Source organism: Sminthopsis crassicaudata, chromosome 2 (assembly GCF_048593235.1).
Source record: "Sminthopsis crassicaudata isolate SCR6 chromosome 2, ASM4859323v1, whole genome shotgun sequence".
In the NCBI taxonomy this organism is placed as follows: domain Eukaryota; kingdom Metazoa; phylum Chordata; class Mammalia; order Dasyuromorphia; family Dasyuridae; genus Sminthopsis; species Sminthopsis crassicaudata.
Genome location: NC_133618.1, coordinates 244,673,087 through 244,695,773, shown reverse-complemented (window position 1 = coordinate 244,695,773; position 22,687 = coordinate 244,673,087). Strand labels below are relative to the sequence as shown.

Below are 22,687 nucleotides of genomic sequence, written 5' to 3'. Positions count from 1 at the left end.
TGCCAAAACACTTATCCACTCTCCCTGCTTCCATGCTGGGACACAGCACAGTACAATACAGTCACTGATTCAAATGAAAGGAAGGAAGGAAGAGTGTGGGAGGGGGAGGGGAAGAGGATAAAGAGAGAGCATGGAGATAGACATGAAGGAAAGATTATCCCTTGCAGACAGAAGAATGTAGAAACAAACAATCAACCTTAAGTTTAGAATTTCTTCATGTTACACTGTAGCTTTCTTTTTCTTTCTTTCTTTTTTTTTGGGGGGGGGGTGGTTGTGGCAAATTTGGAATCCTTTTTGTGCAAACAGCAGAATTTGGACATGGGTGACTAATAGTTTGCAAACATAGAGTCTCACAGCTGCCTGTGAGATATATGAGAAAATACTTTAGAAGATAGATGATTATTACTTGTGAAAAACTGAACTTAAGAAAAAAAAAAAAACAGTTTGCTCCATTCCATACCTTTCCAGGAAATACCAAATGATTCTCTTTACTTTCTTTTTGTTTAAAACTTAGACTAAAATTTTTAAAACTAGCTTTCCCCCCCTCTAGTAAATATGTTATTTATTTATTTTAAAGAGTATTTTATTTTTCCAAATACATGCAAAGATAATTTTCAATACTCACTTTTGCAAAACCTTGCACTCCAAATATTTCCCTCCCTGCCCCCCTCTCCAACATAGAAAGTAATCCAATATAGGTTAAACATGTACAGTTCTTTTAAATATATTTCCACATTCATCATCTTCATAAGAAAAATTAGATCAAAAAGGGAAAAACACAAGAAAGGAAAAAAAAACAAGCAAATAAACAATAATAAAAAGGTGAAAACACTATACTTTGATTCACATTTAGTCATCCTAGTTCTCTCTCTGGATACAGATGGCACTTTTCATCACAATTCTATTGGAATTATTTTAGATTACCTCATTTAAATTAGCTTTTTTTCAATGTCTCTTGTTAAGAAGGTCAAATATAATGCCCAGATACTGCACAAATCTTTGTTGATTAAAGTATGATGCTGTTTGTAAAATTGATACTTACTAAGCTTGATTCAGAATTTAGTCCTGCCAAAGTATGATACTTCCTTTAAGACTATCCATATTACCATATCTTTTCCAGGTAGAAAATTGTAGCTTTGGGTGTGAAGGTTGAGGTAGAAAAGTGGAGAAATCCAAATAAGGATGAGTGAAAGAGAGTGGGAGTGGGAGATTGAAAATTGATTGTGGGCACCTGCACCAACTGTGTACAAAAGAAACCAAAGACCTTACCCTCCCTGGAGGGAAAAAATTCACTAGCTGTGTTTGTCAGACGAAAAGTGAGCCCTTTAAATAGAACTCCATGCCCAGTGGTGCAACACAATGAATAATCAAAGGATATTGGGAATGAGCTACTTTCTTTTAAGAGAGACAGAAAAACCATCCACATGTATGAGTAGCTACAGACCAAACAGCCTTCATAGTGCTAAGAGTCTCAGGAATTAAGGGATTCCCACAGGGCTTTGATGAAGGCTGGAAAGGATCCTAACGAAAGCCCTTGGAGGAAAGGACTGTGACTTATTCTTTAAATATGGTAAATTCTCAGTAAATTGATTTTTCTCATTATTAAATATCTACTTATATGTGGACCTGGGCTTTGCACTTTGTCAAGCAATGTAATCAAGAAATTATCCAAGAGTCTGCCCATTTTTAAGCTTGCTACAAACTGGGTTCTGGAACCTGGCCACAAAAATACTTCACTCCTGATATTAGTTTTCTCCTTAACCTGAAGATGCTACTCGGCCATTGTTAGTGAAATGGTAGCAGAGGAAAGAGCAACATGTTAAGGTATGCCATTATATGAACAGTCACGGGTCAAAGGTGGCTATAAATAGGCTCAATAACATCTACTTTAGTTTCTATTCTCACTTTCATGATAGAGTTGACCCTTGAAGCACTACAAATTGGACAACCATGAAAGATTTGCATTCATATTTACAGGAAAGATCCCTTTCCAACTGCCATGGCTGTTTAGTTGATCAAACCAGGATCAGAATAGTCAGGCACCAACTGGGAGATATTGTTTCATCATTTTAATAAATCAATTGGACAAACGGTTACTCAGACAAGATACTCCAGAGGTAAGTTGTCAAAAATTTCAGAATCTATTCAGAAGGATAAAGTCAGTTCTTAGTGGAAGAGGAAAAACAGGTGGAATAATGGTCACTGGAGTCTTGACTAAAGCTTGACATGGGACCAAATTTGAAGGAAACTGAACATGGTTCATCGTTTCTTTTAGATAATATTGCCATCGTGTCTTCATAGGTTGTGTGATAATTTTTATTATAATAAAGTCGTGGTGCACTTTACATCTTTTATATCCATTATCTAATTTGAAACTCATCCCGAAATCTATACCTAAATAACTGTGTGACCCTGAACAGATCCCTCCTCTTTCTATGATCTTGAATTTCCTCATCTCTAAAACAAGAGGGTTTAGATAAAATGATCTCTAAGATCTCTTGCTGCCCTAGTACTACAAGATTCTATGACATTGTTGATTGCCAAAATGTTACTTTAAAGTATCTAATCATCTGAACTCCAGGCAATGTCTTTATGATGGCTTTGGGTCCAATACTATTAGCAGTCTCAGAAGTAGTTGTTTTTAATAATTAATAATTATTAATAATAAAACTATAGCACACTATTTCATGAACTTTAGTTGAAAACCCTCTGCAGTTTAGTTTTACCTTACCTATTCAACCATATATTACTTCTTTGCATTTATGTAATATATATATATATTTCTTTATCCTCTTTAACTATACTAAACATGCTCATTTCATACATAGCCTTAATCATTGTTTGTGTGTTGCCTCAGTCAAACTGAGACCTGTTAAAGACCTTAGCTTAAAATGTCCAATGTCTTCTGCTGCATAGAGGGCCATCTCCAATTGTTCTGATGTATATCTTGACATTGGACCCCTTTGACTAAAAGAGAAATCAAAGCATATGACTTTGCGCAGCTAACCCTTACTTAAATCTTATGCACTTGCATGTCATGGCATCATCTTTCTGATATCATGGTCCTCTTTGAGAACAAAAGACAAACAGCAACAACATCCTAAACTCTGCTGTCTTTACAACCCAATTTATTTCCTAACCCCTTTGAGAAGTTTTTCCCAATTTCTCATGGCTACTGAGGTTTCTCCTTTCTGCTGATAAACAATCCCTATGTTTGTACCATACTTTTTATTTCCTTCCTTCCTTCCTTCCTTCCTTCCTTCCTTCCTTCCTTCCTTCCTTCCTTCCTTCCTTCCTTCCTTCCTTCCTTCCTTCCTTCCTTCCTTCCTTCCTTCCTTCCTTCCTTCCTCTTTCTTTCTTTCTTTCTTTCTCTTTCTTTCTTTCTTTCTTCTTTCTTTCTTTCTTTCTTTCTTTCTTTCTTTCTTTCTTTCTTTCTTCTTTCTTTCTTTCTTTCTTTTCTCTCTCTTCCTTCCTTTTTAATATTTATTTTAAAAAATTAATTCCAAATTCTTTCCCTCTCCTTTTGCCTCCTCTGTTGATAAGACAAACAATATGATCTCAATTGTACAGATGACATTATGTAAGACATATTTCCATATTAGTCATATTGTTAAAAACAGACAATAAATAATAAGAAACATAAAAAGTTTTTAAAGTATGCTTCAATTTGCACTTAGAGTTCATCAGCTCTCTCATTTTCTCTCTGTTTCTGTCTCTGTTCTTGTCTCTCTTTCTCTGGAAATAGTTAGCATTTTTCATCAAAGGCCCTTTGGAATTGTCTTGGATGATTGTATTGATCAGAGTAACTAGGTCTTAAATATTGATCATGATTATGACATTGCTGTTATTGTTGTACCATATTTTTAACCACCACTATTCTCTTTACATTATTTTCTTCTTCATTACTCAAGTGTAATGGTCTTTATCCTTTGGGAGCTTGGATCAATGTGGCTGTAAACTTTTCAAGAGTCATCAACTTATAGAATGTTGGAGCTAGACGACATAACTTAACGAAGAACATGGAACATATAGGATGCATAGAGTTTGCCTTAGGATAGTGGTATCAAACTCAAACAGAAATGGATCCCAGTGGCCACATTTTGATTTAGAAAACCATAAATCAATACTATTTTGTTGAATTGTATTTTTATTTATTTTGTTAAACATTTCCCAAATAGCTTTTTGAATTTTAATCTTGTTTGGTGAACTCTGGAGATTTTGAGAACTATGAGTTTGATACCTAAGCCTTGAAATATAAAAATCAGAGCTAAAAGGAGGATTAGAATATAGAATAAAGAATTGGAAAAAGCCTTAGAACATAGAACATTGAGTTATAGAGTTGAAATGTGTCTTAAAACATAGTATGTTAAAATTGGAAAAGACCTTGGAGAACATCTAGTCTAATACCCTCATTTTAAAATATGAGAAAACTTAAGGACAAGGACTGTAGACTGTCTTTTAATATGTATTTTGTCCCTCCCCTCAGTATTTAGCATAAGGCCAGGCACATTGTACTGACTTAGTAAATTCTTGTCTATTTAATGGGGGCTGCTGCTTAATACTATATTCAGTAATGAGTAATGTGGGACAATCTTGGCTCTTCTTCTCACAGTGGGAATCACTCAAGGAATGGAAATGTGTTTAGGAACTCATGGATAATGAAGTGAGGGAGTGGGTTCATTTAAGCTCCTGCCACTGTAATGAATTTCATGTTGGCAGGTAATCTCTGCTCACATACCAAAGTCTGGTTTCCAAGAAAGCTCTCTGATTTTCACCTAGGTTTGCAGGTGAGTCAGACAAGGCGCAAATAAGCCAACTGACTTCCCTCTGGGCTACAGCCTGAGAAGTTTGGGCCAAACCTGAACCAACATCCGTTCTGTTTCATACCTCTGTGTTATAGAGCTGGCAGACCACAAATGTCTTTCCCACCCATTGATGTTAAGAAGGCAGCCTCAGTTTTCAAGATTTGAGAAATGTGGTGAACTTGGGGCAGGAAGAATCTGTCACACAGGAGAAAAAGTATTCTGTAGCTTCAATATATGTGTTTTAATTTAATCTTTCTTTCGTTAGTACAGGCAAAGTTTAAGAGGTGGGGAAAGAGTTTTAAGTCTGAGAATGCTGCTGCTGTTTCCAACTTTAAGTAGTATGTTTGATTTTAAACTGTATATAAAAAATGAATGACATGCTTCTTCATTTCCTTAATTAACAGCATGCTTCTTAATTAATTTCCTTACACTTTGGAAAATAAGCATATGAAACCAAATTGGCTCTGGTTTCTTTTTTTTTTTTTTTTTTCTTTTGCAGGTAGAACTCCCAAATCAGTATATTGACAGAGAAACATGAGTGGTCTAAATCAAATCCATTTTCTTTCATGTCAAAATATAGCTGTTTTCTCCTGAGAGTCTTGTAACAAGAGCCCTTTCATCAAGTTTAAAATAGGAAGAGACATATCTACCATCTCCTGTTGTTCCCTACCCACCAAGATGCAAGCAAATTTTGCCTGAGTCTGATTGTAACTATTTACCACTGTAAAGTCAAGTCCAAAGGAGGATGCCAAGAGGAAAAAATAACTTGTTAACCTTTTCTTTGGGTGGTTTTCTTTCCCTTCATTGCATTTACATTGGCCTTAAAGATTGGGACATTTTGCAGATGGCTTAAGGTCTATAAACTCTTATTTAAGCCATCCTGAGCCAAGTATAACAGGTAGCAGTCCAGACTTGTCTAAAAAGGATAAACCCCAGCTAAGCATGTAAATAATACCCTAGTGCTTTTTATCATATAAACACATACACAGAGCCAGGTACATTAAAAGGCCTCTCCACATTTCCCCATTGTTATCTTATAAAGTATTAGGTATGGAAACCAGGCCCTTGGCAGATTACTTTTTTTTAAACCATCAGCAAATAGATTAAATGAAAATAATAGTGTGGTCTTTAGAAGGCCTCAAAATGAAACACCCTGTTAGGTTCATCATCAATACTTTCCCAAATTTATTTTGGAAAATCAAAGTCATCAAAGTTCCCTCCACTGGAACCTTGTCTACCAAATCATATTTCCAAATGAGAAACTAACATGTTTCCTCTCACTAGCCAGCAGGAGTACAAGGAGGAGGTTCTCTGCTGTGAGGAACACTGGAAGGGTCACATGCTGGCTATCAGGAAATTACTGGGGTGATCCAGGCCATCAAGGCAGAACTGTAAAGTTGCTTCTGGCAAGTTGGAAAGAGCCTATCAATTATTCATGCAACTGAATAAACAGGGATTTTATCTCCTAGTATGAATCAAAAGATAAAAATTCCATTTCATGGGGGAAAAAGACTATAAACACTGAACATTAGTTGTAGCAAAAAAAAAAAAAAAAAAAAAAAAAAAAAAAAAAGCATGGAGTTGAGGATACTGGAGAGGGAGAGAGGAAAAAATAGTGTTTTCTATTTGTTTTTCCTCGAGCAGTTCCAGGATTTCCCAGCTCCCTTTACTCTCCTCACTGTTAAGACCCTGAATCTTGGCCATCAGCCTAAAGATTAGTGGATGGGGTTCTCAATTCTCTTCTAGTAATGGGGCCTGAATTTTACCTAATCGATATCTTTCTAGATGGCATGCCCCTCATTATTTGCCCAATGACTACTCTCAGGAGAATGCCTGATTAACTCTGCTTAGGTAGCTATGCAAGTTCCTAAAACTATCAGCTAAAGACAGTTTTATTTAAGATCAATTTGCCAATTTCAGTGGCAAGTCTATGACCCAAAGTAGAGCAAAGTTCTTGGGCAAAAATATAATAATCCATTGTCTTCAAACCTAAAGAGAGGAAAGAATGTAAGGAAAACATGATATTTCCTTTGTTTCCATACAATACCACAACCAATTGGATTCATCTTCCAAACTTAGCTGTCTACCTTGATAGCTCCCAAATGGGGTGGGGTAAAAAAGAAAGATGATTCAGGACTTGTTGAGATAATAAGGGTAATTTTTCTTTTTCTTTCTTTCTTTCTTTCTTTCTTTCTTTCTTTCTTTCTTTCTTTCTTTCTTTCTTTCTTTCTTTCTTTCTTTCTTTCTTTCTTTCTTTCTTTCTTTCTTTCTTTCTTTCTTTCTTTCTTTCTTTCTTTCTTTCTTTCTTTCTTTCTTTCTTTCTTTCTTTCTTTCTTTCTTTCTTTCTTTCTTTCTTTCTTTCTTTCTTTCTTTCTTTCTTTCTTTCTTTCTTTCTTTCTTTTTTTAAGTATTTGTCAATAAAGTTACTTCTATTTAGTACCTGAGCAAAAGTATCAAAGATTACTAGGAGGTAGAACTACTGATATAAGTTTTTCAGTTTACAAAAAAGCTTAAAAGAATCCATTTATAAAATCATTATTATTTCATCCTGGGGGGGGAAAAAGTTGATCAAAGCATTTGATTTAGTGGTTCTTGAAGTAGACAAGCCTTGATTTAACATTTATAAAAAATCAATTCACAATTCCAATTCCATTCAAAATTTTCTTAATTTTATATACATTTTTTATTATGCATTATATATAAGGCACTGTACTTTAGTCTTCTATCTGTAGAGAGGTTATATAAACCCTAGGGGCCAGTTTGCTGTGTCCCCTAGCAACTTGATAATGTTCTCTGGTACTGTATCTGTATCTGTATCACTTTGTTCTTCCTATGCATGTCTGTTTGTCATTTACTGTTATGATAGCTTACTAAAGGAAAGGAGTGAGAAAGGAAGGAGGAATGGAGGAAGAAAGGAAAGAAAGAATCAATCTATAAATCAATAAGCACTTAACAAAGGAAGAAAGGAAGGGATAAAGGAAAGAAAGAAGAAAAAGAAAGAGAACTAAAAGAAAGAAAAGGAAGGAAGGAAGGAAGGAAGGAAGGAAGGAAGGAAGGAAGGAAGGAAGGAAGGAAGGAAGGAAGGAAGGAAGGAAGGAAGGAAGGAAGGAAGGAAAGAAGGGAGGGAGGGAGGGAGGGAGGGAGGGAGGAAGGAAGGAAGGAAGGAAGGAAGGAAGGAAGGAAGGAAGGAAGGAAGGAAGGAAGGAAGGAAGGAAGGAAGGAAGGAAGGAAGGAAGGAAGGAAGGAAGGAAGGAAGGAAGGGAGGGAGAGAGAGAGGGAGGGAGGGAGGGAGGGAGGGAAGAGAACAAAAGCAATTTATGGCATTTGACAATATCTCTTGGTATGGGTAGAAGTGAGTGCTTTTCCTGAGAGCTACATAGATTTCTCAGATAATCTTCATACTGCAATAGAGACTTGAATTTTATTCCTTTGGGGGATTGAAAGGAGGAGAATGTGCTTTTATTATTTTCTTTTTTCATAGGCAGGATGTGTAATGAGCCCTGACCACTAGTGCTACAACCTGTTCCATACATGATCAGGAATTCTCCTGGCCTTGGCTGCGTCTATACAATCAACTCAAGGGTAAATATCCATCAAACTTATTGTTTAGCGATAAAAATGAAAAAGAAAAGAAAAGAAACTGGTGTAGAAGCACTTTTCAAATAAGCTACAATGGCTTACTATAGATTTACCCAAAGGTAAGATGGTGTTTTTCCTACAAACGTCTTAGACATACTCTTATGTGATGAGAAATTGACTCCCTCATTTAACAGATGAAAAAGCTGAGACCCAACAAAGGAAAGTGACTGGCCTTCTGAAGGCCAATTGTGCTTATCTTTCTCAGTACACTACAGCTTGTATTTGGAATTGGGGAAGACGTTTATACAATTTCAGGTACATTTTAAATAAATCTGGATTTCTACAACATATAAACTTGGAGGACTCTCTATAAAAATGTCCACAAATATCATGGTCAAATATTCCAATAATTTTAAAAAGGGCACTCTTTAGGAACATAGTAGAATCATATTGACCTCTGTAAAAATTAAAAAAAAAAAAAGGAAAACTGGGGAATCTCTATCCTTTCAGAAGCAATCTAGTTTGGAACTAGAATCAGTTAAACCTGAACGCAGGTCCTTCTGCTAATGCATATTGGCTAAATGGTGAAGTCCCTTAATCTTCACTTCCCCAAACATCTGTCTAAGACTTATCAATTGCAGAGAAGGTGCCAGTTTTCATTAACTAAAGGAGCTGCTTTCTGGGCTCCTTATGCCCATGAAATTACAAATCTTAATAACAAAACAAAACAAGATCCTGTACTGCCTACCTCACAGGTTGTTGCAAGGAAAGTGCTTTGTAAACTTTAAGGCACACTAGAAAAATGTGAGCTACTTTTATTATTATCTACTACAGGATAATAAGCAGGTGTTCCAAAGTTTATTAAAAAAAAAAAAACCTCAAGACCAAACTTGATTTTCCCCACTGGCGTTTGGAAGGATATGAACAATGCAACCTACTGATGCTGGAAGGAGAAACAAAAACTCTTCCCTGTGTCCTACCTTCCTTTTTTTTTTTTTTTTTTTTTTTTAAGCAGCTCCTATAGAATTCCTTGGCAACTGCAGTATTTCAGTCTCTGACTTCAGAAAATTTGCTTTTCAGCTTCCCTTCTTCAGTGAACAAAATTGTGGGCTAGAAAGGATCTAAGTGGTGGTCACATTGTGTAATTCTGTCCTTGATTTTGCACAAAGCATCTCTTTTTACAGTTTGAGAAATGGCATAAATATTTATTGATTTATTAGATAACATGAGAAGGTCATATCTTTGAGCCCATCATAGAATCACAATGTCATAGAAGTGGAAATGAACTTAGAGACCATCTGATCTAGCCCCTTTCCTTTTTTTTTTTTAAAGATAAGAAAACAGACACTAATTAAATAAGTGGCTTTCCTAAGATCACATAGCTAATTTATGGGCAAAACTCTTGCTACTAAGCTACTCTTCTTCATATACAATACTATGAAATTCCCTTATTCACAGGACTCATATATAAAACAGGAGATACTTATATAGGGCACTATTACCCTTTTGTGGAATTTTAACATCAATAAAAGTAAATGTCAAAAGGGAGAGAAGGGAGATGTTATAATCAAGTATTATTTGATTCTACAATCCCATTTAGATTTTTGTTTGCCTGTAAATATAGCACATGAAAAATCAATCTTTTTTCCCTCATTTACCAACATATAGAAAATCTCCTTCTGACATACCTCATTTGTACCTACCAAGACATTTTTCAGAATAACAGTAGCTCTTGAGAATAGCTCCAGATTTGCTGCTGAGCTTCCCAGAAAAGGAATCTCAAATCAGAATTTAGAAATTTACAGTGACCATGATTAAAAATAATCACTAGTGATTATTCTAACTATTAGGGTTGGGGAAGCATAAACTTTTCTATGAGCTCTCCTGAAGTTCTCATTTGTTAACATTTCTGTTCATCACAGTTTTTCTTTTAAAGAAAACAAAACAAATTCAGGACCGAGGGCCACAATTCAAGGTCAAGGTCAAGAATCAGCTGTTAGAAAAAGTTTTGCAAGGGTCAATGGTGAAAAACTATCCTTTTGAAAGTTTTGAAAATAAAAAAGCTTCAATAAAAAAGAAAGAAATTAACCTTGAAGCTTAATCTGAAGTGAAAAAAATGAATCAGCTATTAGGAGCAACTCAGTTGGTTCTTCTTGGGGTTTATTCTATAGAGACTTTTTCTAGTTCATACAGCATTATTTAATCATTCAGTTTTGTTCTCAAAAGTCTCTTCTACCAACTTGCTATGTGATTTGCTATGTGAAATTACTTAATCTCTCCATGTCTTAGGTTCTTTGTCTGTGAAATGAGGTATTAGACTAAAATTCTATCTGTAAGATTTTGGCCATCTATTCTTTATGACTGAAGTTAATAAGAACTTTGACAGTTACATTCCGATAACTAGAGTTGTGATTTTCAAGAGGTGGAGGAATCAAAAATGGAAAATTCTAGATTTTATTCTCACCAACAATGAAAAACTGATTATTGAGTAGAAGTGGGGAAATGACTAGAATTTATAGAGAAGAGTCCAACAGTCATTCTAGGTTTAAAGTGAACAGATTTCAAAGGGTTCAGAGAAAGGTTAAGTAGGTCCCTATGGACTAAAATTCTCTAAGGAAAATCATCCCAGGGAAATGAGTTCTTGAATGAAATTCTGAAGACACAAAGAGAAAGCAACCTGATGAAGAGTGTGCAAAGAGTTGGGGTGGGGGAAGAGAATCCACAGGGAACTCAGTAATTAACAAAAATTTTAAAAGGTAAGTACTTAAAAGAAGCAAGGAGAATGAATACATAAGCATAACATTTTCATGGAAGAATAATTTATGGAGTGCTAAAGCCTAAAATGAACTAAGGCTTGTGAGAAAATCAAAGACAACATTTTGTTTTGTTTTTTAAGCTATATTGGGGAAAAGAGGCAGCATGTCAAGTGGATAGAGTTAGAGCCAGGAGCTAGTAGACTCCAAAGCTAGATTCAAAGAGAAATGAATTCATATCAACTCAGATGAAGGTCTCCATGGAGCTTATCAGAGTTCTGTGCATGGCTCTGTGACATAGATGAAGTCATAAATGGAAAGCTTATCAAATTTGAAGAAAATATATAATTGGGAAAGATAGTGGGCATTGAATACTAGGTACCAGCTGGACTGGTATAACGATCTGAGAGACTTAATGGATTATGAGCTTAATATAAGTCAATGTTATAATAGAATAGCCAGAAAAGGCTACTATGAACTTAGACTACATTGAAGCCTGGTTTTCAGAAATAAGGAAGAGATAGTCTTATGATATTCTTCCCTGGTCAGAACACATCAAAAGTATTGTGCTCAGAGGGGATGTGGGAAAACTAGGACACTAATACATTGTTGGTGGAATTGTGAACAGATCTGGAGAGCAATTTGCAATTATGCTCAAAAAAATTATCAAACTGTGCATACCCTTTGATCCAGCAGTGTTTCTACTGGGCTTATATCCCAAAGAGATCTTAAAGAAGGGAAAGGGACCTGTATGTGCAAGAATGTTTGTGGCAGCCCTCTTTGTAGTGGCCAGAAACTGGAAACTGACTGGATGCCCATCAATTGGAGAATGGCTGAATAAATTGTGACATATGAATGTTATGGAATATTATTGTGCTGTAAGAAACAATCAGCAGGATGATTTTAGAGAGGCCTGGAGAGACTTACATGAATTAATGCTAAGTGAAATGAGTAGAACCAAGAGATCATTGTGCATATTAACAACAATATTATACAATGATTAATTCTGATGGATGTGACTCTTTCCAACAATGAGATGATTGAGGCCAGTTTCAATGATCTTGTGATGAAAAGAGCCATCTACACAGAGAGAATGGTGGGAACTGAGTGTGAATCACAATATAACATTTTCACTCTTTTTGCTGTTGTTCGCTTACATTTTATTTTCTTATTCATTTTCTTTCCTTTTTAATTTGATTTTTCTTGTGCAGCAAGATAATTGTATAAATAGGTTTACATATATTGGATTTAATATATATATTAACATATATAACATGGATTGCTTGACATCTAGGGGAGGGGGTGGGAGAGAGAGGGGAAAAGTTGGAACACAAGGCTATGCAAGGATCAATGTTGAAGAATTATCAGTGCCTATGTTTTGAAAATAAAAAGCTTTAATAAAAAATTAATTAATTAAGGACATCCTAAAAAAAGAGAAAGTATTATGCTCAATTCTGTGTATAACATTGTAGGAATGACATTGATAAGCTGGAGATTATTCAGATAAAAGCAACTAGGATGTTTAGAAGGGAGAGAGTCCAGGCACTGTACTAACTTTTCTAAGTTGTTATTTATTTTGCAAATACTATCACATTTGATACTAAAAATAACTCTGAGAGTTATTATCCACATTTTACGATTGGGGATACTGAAGTAAAGAGAGATAGAGTGACTTGCTCTGAGTTATAAATTTAGTACCAGAGGCCAGATTCGAATTTAGGAATTTCCTGACTCTAGACCTAGCACTTTATTCTATGTATTATTTAATTGCTTCAAAGACCTCAAATTAACATCAAATGAGGATCCTTTGAAGGAAATGAGGTTGTATATCCTGGAGAAAAGGTATGGAATATGAAAATAGTTTTTAAGTACCTAAAAGATAGTTACATCGAAGAGGAATTTGACAAATTCTACTTGGCCCCATAGTGCAGAATTGGGATCTTCACCTGAAAGTTCTAGACACACAAATTTCAGCTCTATATGAAGAAAAAAAAATTCTTATAATAAGACTGCTCCAAAAAACAGAATGGATTGATTTAAGATATAGTTGGTTCTCCTTCATTTAAAGTCTTTAAGAAAAAGGTAGATGAATATTTATTGGACTTGTTGAAGAGGGTATTTTTTTCAGGAGTGGGTAAAGCTAATTGCTCTTTGATGTCCTTTCCAACTCAAACTCTGTGAATTTTTATGTTAACTTATTTAATAAAAATTTATCCCTATCCAACATTTCCATTTCCATCTATAGCTACGAAAGCAGACTGAATAATGAAATGACCAGCATGATGTACTATAAACCATAATATAGTAGATGTCAGGAAATTTGTCTCTAGGTGCCACTAACAAAATATGTCACTTAAGGTAAGTAATTTCCCGTCTTTGATCTCACTCCATTTTGTATCTGTAATTCTGCCTGGTTTCATCTTCACAGAATAAAATGTCCTTCCCAGGTTAGGCTCATTATTCCCAAACTTGCCACCATACTGCTAACTCAAGCCTTGATGAACTCCATCTCAATCAGTCTCCTCTTCTCTCCTCCTGAAGAATTGAGTAAAGACTACCAAACTCTTCCCAATGCCTTCCTTTACAGAGGGCAGAGACAAAGTCATTCTTTATAACTTTTGATGTTAGTTTAACTAGCTAGTTAGCTACTTTCAATTCCATGGAACAAGATCCCCTTCATTTGGGTACTCTGTGGTGGCCTATCTCTCCCTTCACTGCTTTCCTGCCTGTTTCTGTGTGTTGTCTCTCCCTTTAGATTGTAAGCTCATTGAGGGAAGGGACTCTCCTTTTTTATGAATTATATCCCCAGCATTTAGCATAGTGCCCCACACTAATAAATGTATATTGGATTTGATTGGTCCTCAGTTTCCTCTTCTATCAAATGAGTTTGGACAAGATGATTGTCAAAATCAAATAGTAATGGTGTATGATGGAAAGAATGCACATTTTAGAGTCAATCACAGCTCTGTTGCTTAATAATTATATCATCTTAGGCAAGCCCTTCTCTCTCCCTGGTCCTTAATTTCTTCTTCTTCTTCAAAATAAGGAAGCTGGACTAAATGAACTCTAAGGTCCCTTTCAATTCTAAATATATGATCCTTTGATCCTAACAGTGGAAAGAATTTCATGCTATCCACAAGGCACTCCATATAATGGTTATCACCATTTTTTTTTGTTATGGATGGTATTTATGAATTTATTTAACAAATTTTAAGTATGTTCAACTCAATAGACATTTAAGCACCCATGTTAAGTTAGTCTGGGAATATAAAGATGAAAAAACTACCCATATCACAAAGCTGTAAGGAAGGTGCTTTGTAAAACTAAAGTGATAAATAATTTTGAGTTTTTCTTCAAGAAGGTTAAAACCAGGAGTAAAATATGTATGCAAGTAAGCATATATTGGGATAGATAGGTGCAAAGGAGAGATCCACACAAAGTACTCAAAAGAAAATTGAGCAGTATCTTGTGTCGGGTCTTGGTCAGGCCTGGAGATAGAGTCCTTTATCTCACTGACCCTGTAATTGAATTTCTTTTCAAATTCTAAATACAGTGGCCAAGTGAAGTGTAGGATGGTAGAAGTTCATGGAGGCACTTAAAAAATAACTAGGCAAAATACCTGCTGGGTCAGTTTCTCCTTTTGGTTTTCATATCCAACAAGGTTTGAAAGAATCTAGTTGTGACCAATCACATTTATGTTTGGTTCCCTTCCAAGACATTAGTTTTTGGTGATCTCCCTCAGCAACTTTAAACCACAGACTGACTCTAGGGTTCTTCTTGGAGCAGACAGTGACTGAAGAACAGCACACAGGGCTAGACCATTAAGTATATATCTATAGATTTTTAAAAAATGCTTAGTTCTAGCCCCAGGATTTGTGTAAATGCCACAAATAGCCTTGCTAACCTCTAGTCTCTGCTAAGAAAAGAGATTCTCTTCATGTGAATGAGCTTAATATAGGTGATTTTACATAGTCTAAAAGTAAGAGAGCTCACACCAGTTCCACTTTCTGCAAATCCCTGCTTTGTCTCACCCTGTTGCTAATAATCCACAGGGGAAGGGAGTGGGGCAGGGTCATTTTCAGGAAGGAAATTGATCGTTTTCCTTACATGGATATACATTTCCATTTGGGCTTAAATTTCTGCTTTGGTCAAGCTCTGCTCTTTTGCCCCTGTAAGAAAACAAAGCCAAAGAAAATCCACATTCTCACGTTTTGACAGGTCTACTTTGCATTAAAAAAAAAAAAAAAAAAAAAAAAAAAAAAAAAAAAAAAAGGAACCTCGTTTAGGTTTCTGGAGAAGAACTCAAAGATGAGGCGGCATCTTTCAGCACCCGACTTCCTGAACCTGTCAACCAACAAAAGCGGACTTTAAGAATAAACTTCTGAGAGCTGCTAAAGCTCTAGAGTATTTATTTCCCTCTCTCTCTCTGTGGCCAGGTTACTTTGAACATTGAGCTAATTATCCAAAGAATTCAAACAAAAGTCACACTTTGACTTCATTTTGTGTATATTCCTTTTTTTTTTTTTTTAAAGCATTTATAAATCAGATAATTGAGTTGTGGTCTTTAGCCATTTTATGGAAAACTCACTCAATTTCTCTAAGGTGATAAGTGGGAGTAAGAAGGTGGGAACTCTTTCTGGTAAAAGGTAGACACATTTTATTGTCTTTTCTCTTACCTTAAGTCTTTCTTCAAGTCTGCTGGGAGTCAGAAACTAAAAGGTGAGAGATGGGGAGTGGAGGTGTTGCTGCATAGTGTGGTGGAAAGAATTTTAGATTTGGAATCAGGAAACAAGTTTGAGTCGACTACACCACTCTGCTGTGTGATCTATAACAAGTCACTTTGTAGCTCTGTGCCTCAGTTTTCTCACATGTAAAACGAAGGGGCTGGACTAGATCATCATTAAGTTCCCTTCAAATTCTAGATCCTATGATTTCGATATTTATTTCTCACTTCCTGAGTTTTTTTTTCCTTCCCCTGAGTGTTGCTCCCAGTTTAAATAGATTCTTCCAGTTAAGTCCCTCTCTCTGTGTCTCTCTGTGTCTTTCTCTCTCTCTCTCTCTCTCTCTCTCTCTCTCTCTCTCTCTCTCTCTCTCTCTCTCTCTCTCTCTCTCTCTCTCTCTCTCTCTCTCTCTCTCTCTCTCTCTCTCTCTCTCTCTCTCCACACACACACACACACACAAAGCAGAGTATGGGTAAAGATGAAGTAAGGGAAAGAAACAAGTGATGGAGGCTGGTTAACACACAACTGAGTATTGTTGAGCCTGGTTTCCTAGGTGGGAGGAGACTGGTAAATTTTACCTAAAGAGAAAGTACCTTCTGCGATCATTCTATCTCCTGGTTCCAGGACCCTATTCCTAGCACTATTTACAGACACTGTCGATACGTAATAAGGAAGAGCATCTACCTCTCTAGTTACTTCTGCATGACCTGGCAGTAGGACGATGCCCAGGGGACAGCCGTGGACGAGGAAGGCGAAGAAAGAGCTTGCTGCCTCAGGTGTCCCGGAGGAAGGACGTGTAGAGGGTTAACTTTGGTGGGAGATGCTCACTTCAAAAGTGGGAGGCTTGGGCAGGAGAGTCTTTGGTTGGGGAGAGGCCCCCATGTGGGTGATAAAGCGGAAGATGTCCAGGGGAGCTGAACCAAATGGGTGCGATGCGTGTGTATGTGTGCGTGCGCGCGCGCCCCCCACTGAAAGCAGTCTCCTCCTCTTCTGGCAACTTGAACCTATGACTGCAAAGCTCTCTTTACAACTATCACAGACTGCGAGTGCGTGTCTCTCTGTGTAGTGGAGGGGGGGGCGGCAGCGAGGCGGGGGACACGCATTTTGAGGCAGAAGTCTCGGTGCGTTCCAAAGGCTAGGAACCCAGACGTCCTCTCCTCCTTTCCTCCCTTGCTCATAGTGAACTGCTGTACAAAATTGGAGTGACTGATTCAGAAGACATCTGTTCAGTGCCTTTCTTCCTACCGACCAGCCCGTTGGGTCTCGGGACTGGGTAGTGGAGTGCAGAGCCCTGCGGAGCGGATGGACTTGTGGACAGGTTGGGAGCCCCGCGGGGTTCCTGCGGCCACCCGGGAGACCCCGAAGGTCAACTGAAGTGAAGACCTGAGGGCTGATCCAAAAAGGGGCGGGGGTCCTGCAGCAGAGAATCGGAAGCTTGCGACCCATGGTCCCCAAATTGTGGTTGCTCGTGCTCTTCGGAGGTAGGTCTCGCGCGGTTGGCAGAAAGGATTAGGGGAGCCTGGAGGGAAGGAGGATCAGTGGAATTTGGGAAGGTGAATAGAGCCCCATTTCTCTCTGAAATGGGGTAGTGGGGAGCTTTTGCCAGAACCACTCAGATTTACTATAACCTTCACTGTTGAGCAGGTGACGCTGCTCTCTCAAAGGGAGGCGCCTGCTTCATTTCGCGCGCCCGCTCTGTTCTCTCGCCTTCTCCCTCAGTCCCCTCAGCCTGAAACGGCTCTCAATTCCCCGGCTACGTTTCAGTCCCCAGCCCTAAGCAGCAACCTCAAGCTAACTCAGGCACCCTGCCGGCTCACGTGCGCCGGGAGAGCCGCGGAAACTGGACTGCGGGGCAGGCAGGACAGCTAGACTGGCCCTGGATGGCCCTTGGGGCGGGGCAGGTAGACAGAGTTACCCCGCAGCCTGTTCCCGAGCAGCCAAAGATTGAAGTGCTCCCATCCACCCCAAGTCAAGGAATGAGTCCCCAGATTTCGCGCCTTCTTGCTTGTAATTTGGGAGCATCCAGGGCCAAAGCACTCTCCCTGGAGCTCAGAAGTCCTAAAGCTCCGGTAGGTGGGAGACAGTCCCGGAACTCCAGTGAGGAGATGGCCCAGAAAAAGCTGCCTTCCGAGCTACTTGGCCCAGCCATATGCTACATCGACAAATTCAGTCTCGCACACGCCACCTGGCAGTTTCCAGGTTCTAGGGTGGGGGGTGGTCTAGTTTGAGGATCCGGGAGTCTGGAACTTTGGTACACCGCCCCTTCCCAACATCTCCAGAACTTCAAGTGTGGGGAACGGAGATATAAACTCGGGAATTCTTGTTTGTGTGCGTGTGTCTGTGTGTGTGTGTGTGTCTGTGTGTGTGTAAAATTTTATTTTATTTTAAAAGGACCTATTGATAACTAGATCAATACAGACACTACACAGTAGAGTCCAAACTGCTCTCTTCCTCCTTCCCTCCCCCTTCTCTCATTCTCATTTTCTCTGTTTCTGTCTCTCTTTCGCTCGACTCCACCTTCTCATTCCTCTCGACCTTCTGTCTCTGTCTCTGTCTTTCTCTCTCCTCTCCTCTTTTCTCTTCTCCTCTCTCTCTTCTCTCTCTCTCTCTCTCTCTCTCTCTCTCTCTCTCTCTCTCTCTTCTCTCTCTCTCTCTCTCTCTCTCTCTCTCTCTCTCTCTCTCTCTACATCTCTCTCTCTCTCCTCTCTCTCTCCATCGCTCCTCTTCTCCTCTCTCTCTATCTATCTCTCTCTCTCTCTCACCCTCCCCCCCGCCCAATTCCCTCTTCTCCTTCCTTTCCATCTTCTGTCTTTCTCGGTATCTCTGAATCTCTATCTTTGTCTCTGTTTCTGTCTCAGGAGATTATGAGATCTCCCTCTATTTCTATGTCCCCGCCCCCGTCTGTCTCTGTCTCTTATAAAATTAAATATGAACTGTTTTTACGCCCCCACATTTTTTCTTCCGAGTAGTATAGATAATGAGCCAGAAACTAGCTCTTCCTTCAGTGACATTTAAATCAACAGCGGAACCACAATTTAATTTGAGTGTGTTTAAAATAAAGATCTATTCTGAGTTGCAGTGAGGAGATATGAAGAAAGGTCAAAGGGTTGAGCAGTTTAGCGGTTTGAAGCCTTATAGGTACATTCGTCAAAAAAGATCCATTCATTAAAAAAAAAAAAAAAAAAAAAAAAAAAAGCTTTCACTCTCAGGATCGGAGGTAAGAGTTCACTTAAAGCTGCCAGCACATCCTCCTCCATTCACCCTTTCAATTCATTAACAAAAGTAGAGGAAAGGTTCACTCTTTGAAGCCGCAAAAAATAAGAAACAGTACCTTCTATTTCAAGTGGGGATTGGGGGGGGGGGGGAAATGAAGAAAATCTAACAGTGAGGAGGGGAAGAGTGCACAAAGGGAGAGGGGAAAAGCAGCCCGGGGTAGCAGCTGTTTCCACCACAAAGGAGGGGGACACAATAATGAGAAATGGGGACACATTACTACTGGGAAACCTGCAGCTCCGGACACACAGATCCCGGCTATTGACTTTGGCAGTACTTCGACTCCTCCTGCCAATAAAATCATTGAAACTACAGCATCGAAGCTCCGACGTTGGAGTCTTGCAGCTCTCTCTTTCTTTCTCTCTTTGTGACCTTTTTGCCACAACAAATCGGGCAGATTGAGCCAGAGAGAAGCCAAGATTAATTGAATATGATGAGGGAGGATTGAGTAATGATATTAACCGTGGCTATAAGAGTTTTCCTGTACTGAAATTTAGAGACAGATGACTGTAAATGGTGAATATTTCCTACCTCCCCCCCCCCCTTCGGGAGTCTTTGAAATTTATTGCTTTAAGCTGGGCACTATTTCCCACTTAACACTTAAAAAGTTATTTTCACCAGAGATGATGAGGAGTCCATTGCTTTATAAAAGGAAACAGAACACAATTAATCCTTTTGATGCTTACATAATTTAGGCTCAAAAGTAAAGGCATGTCTGGATTCTTTTTTCCCCTTTAATTTCTGGAGAAACTGTAACATTGCATTTTTTAAAATGAGTAAATTCAGATGGGCAGCACTTCAAAAATTCGAAGGGCTATAGTTCAGAAGAATCTTTCTGAAATCACTATGTTGGGTGAGTTTTGTTATTTTTTTTTTTTTCAAAAGGACCAGGAAATCAGAGGCAATGTAGCCCCAAGAAAAACAGCATTGCTTAGGTAGTTTCTAATTTTGATGTTGATTTTTCCCATTTGTACTAGATCACCCTTGTGTATGCAAACTCCATCATCATAAATGACATGTGCTAAGATGTGGGGAAATGCACTTTTAAAGCAAAGCCTTCTTCCAAACTTTGTTCTGCCAGATGCATCTTGTTCTAGTTCTGGATTCCAGCTTTGGTTTTCTCCATAGCAATTTCTGGCTTTTGAAAATCTCCTTACTCAACAATTTATGCTTGAGGGGAAAATGGAGAAACCACAAATTTTTTTCACTTTAAAAAAATCAGCCTCATTTTAATCTATATCCTTATAGTTTGTAACATGGCAAAGTTATCATTATTAGAGTAAAATCACAGTTTGACATTATGAATTAGTTGTTGATTTTTGGCTGTATATTGAAACAAAATATAAAACTGAGAAGAAAACAAATAAATGTATTCCAAAATAAGCTACTTTATTGGTTATTACTACAAAATAGATTATTATCCTACCCTTAGCTACCTTTTCATGAGGTTCCTCCTCAGACAAATCATTGTGTCCAACTGATGGCCTTATCTTCTGACCAAAATGAACTAAAAATAAATATTTTCAGGAAAATATAGTTTCTTTGATTTTTAAAACTATTTGGATCACAAGTGAGTTAATTATCTATGAAAAAATATTTGGGTAATACATTGAAATTTAAATGTGTTAGTTAAAGTTTTAAGCAAAAGTGAACTCTGATACATTTTCCAAGATGCAATAGTTTCATGCAAAAAAAAAAATAAGTTTGCAAAATTATGATCAATGGCCCACTTCAAAGGAATGGAGCCATTTAAAATGGCTCAAGCTCACATGGTCTGCCTATACTTGGATTAGCTAATTGACAATGTAGGGAAGAAATGAAATGTTGATGTTGGCAATAGGGATCCAGGGTATTAAGCTAAGAACTGCAGAACAAGCTCTTCACAGAACCAAAAATACCATAGGGTCATTTTGTGTGTGTGTGTGTGTGTGTGTGTGTAAATTGGACACATTCTGGCCTTCTTAAAATCTCTTCAAAAAGATACTGAAATAGAACTCTCTTATATTCAGTTAATCAACTGCAAAGCTTAAGAGTCTGAAAATTTTGTTATTGAAGAAAATGGTTGAATATCAGAGCCTGTAACTGCAATGATTATGTGTGTATCAGAGATTATATAAGGATAGTGAGGTAGTATCATTCTCAAAGAGGAGTAACTGTAGCCCCACATCACCTAGAGCACCAATAATACAATATTGTAGGTCCAGAAGATGGTGATAGAAGAGTAGATTTTGATATTTTAATTTGGCATCAGGATTGTTCTTGGTAATTTAAGTATGACTCTTCACAGCTCATTAGTCTCTCTGTAGCTGTAAGGGAATTTAAAGAAAGATTCTAATATCTTCCATGGTTGATTGTTAGTAGAACATGGACAAGAGTCACACAGAATGGGCAGGTTGGGAAGGAGTATAAAGATACATCTCTGGAGAGATTATCCCCATTAATAAGATCATAGATCTATTGGTGTATTGGGATATTAAAGTTTGCAATAGCCATATTAGGATAGATTTAAAGTTGACCCCAATCTCTTATTTTGTATAGTCAGGGACTCTCTCTGGGTTCTTAGGCAAGCCACTTACTCTCGTGAGACCTAAGTTTCCTCAGCTGGAAAAATATAAGGAATTTTAAGGCTTCTTCCTGCTCTAAGATTCTATGGTTTCAGAGTTCTATAGGCCAAGTTATTTTATTTCTTGAAGTCTTAGTTTCTGTAATTGTACTTCAACTTTTCTTTTTCTTTTTAAATTTTTTTTATTAATTTTATAATAACATTTTTTGACAGTACATATGCATAGGTAATTTTTTTTTTTACAACATTATCCCTTGTACTCCCTTCTGTTCCGAATTTTTCCCCTCCTTCCCTCCACCACCTCCCCTAGATGTCAGGCATTCCCATACATATTAAATATCTTATAGTATATCCTAGGTACAATATATATGTGCAGAGCCGAATTTTGTTGTTGTTGTTGCAAAGGAAGAATTGTATTTGGAAGGTAAAAATAATCTGGGAAGAAAAACAACAACAAAAAAATGCTCACAGTTTACATTCATTTCCCAGTGTTCCTTTTCTGGGTGTAGCTGATTCTGTCCATTATTGATCAACTGGAATTGGATTATCTCTTCTCTATGTTGAAGATATCCACTTCCATCAGAATACATCCTCATACAGTATCATTGTTGAAGTGTATAATGATCTCCTAGTTCTGCTCATTTCACTCAACATCAGTTGATGTAAGTCTCTCCAAGCCTCTCTGTATTTCTCCTGTTGGTCATTTCTTGTAGAACAATAATATTCCATAACATTCATATACCATAATTTACCCAACCATTCTCCAATTGATGGACATCCGTTCATTTTCCATTTTCTAGCCACTACAAAAAGGGCTGCCACAAACATTTTGGCACATACAGGTCCCCTTCCCCTCTTTAGTATTTCCTTGGGATATAAGCCTAGTGGTAGCACTGCTGGGTCAAAGCGTATGCACAGTTTGATAACTTTTTGAGCATCATTCCAGATTGCTCTCCAGAATGGTTGTATTCTTTCACAACTCCACCAACAATG

At 37.6% G+C, this 22,687-nt stretch overlaps 1 protein-coding gene across 1 annotated transcript in view; it reads left to right on the top strand.

The window, feature by feature from the left end:
• The first annotated feature begins 16,779 nt into the window (after positions 1-16,779).
• APCDD1L (APC down-regulated 1 like) overlaps positions 16,780-22,687 on the top strand; it is a 52,721-nt gene continuing 46,813 nt past the window's right edge. The window contains exon 1 of the mRNA XM_074288690.1: positions 16,780-17,339. Coding sequence (XP_074144791.1) covers positions 17,303-17,339 — 37 coding nt within the window. The 5' untranslated portion in view covers positions 16,780-17,302. The remainder of the gene's footprint in view (positions 17,340-22,687) is intronic.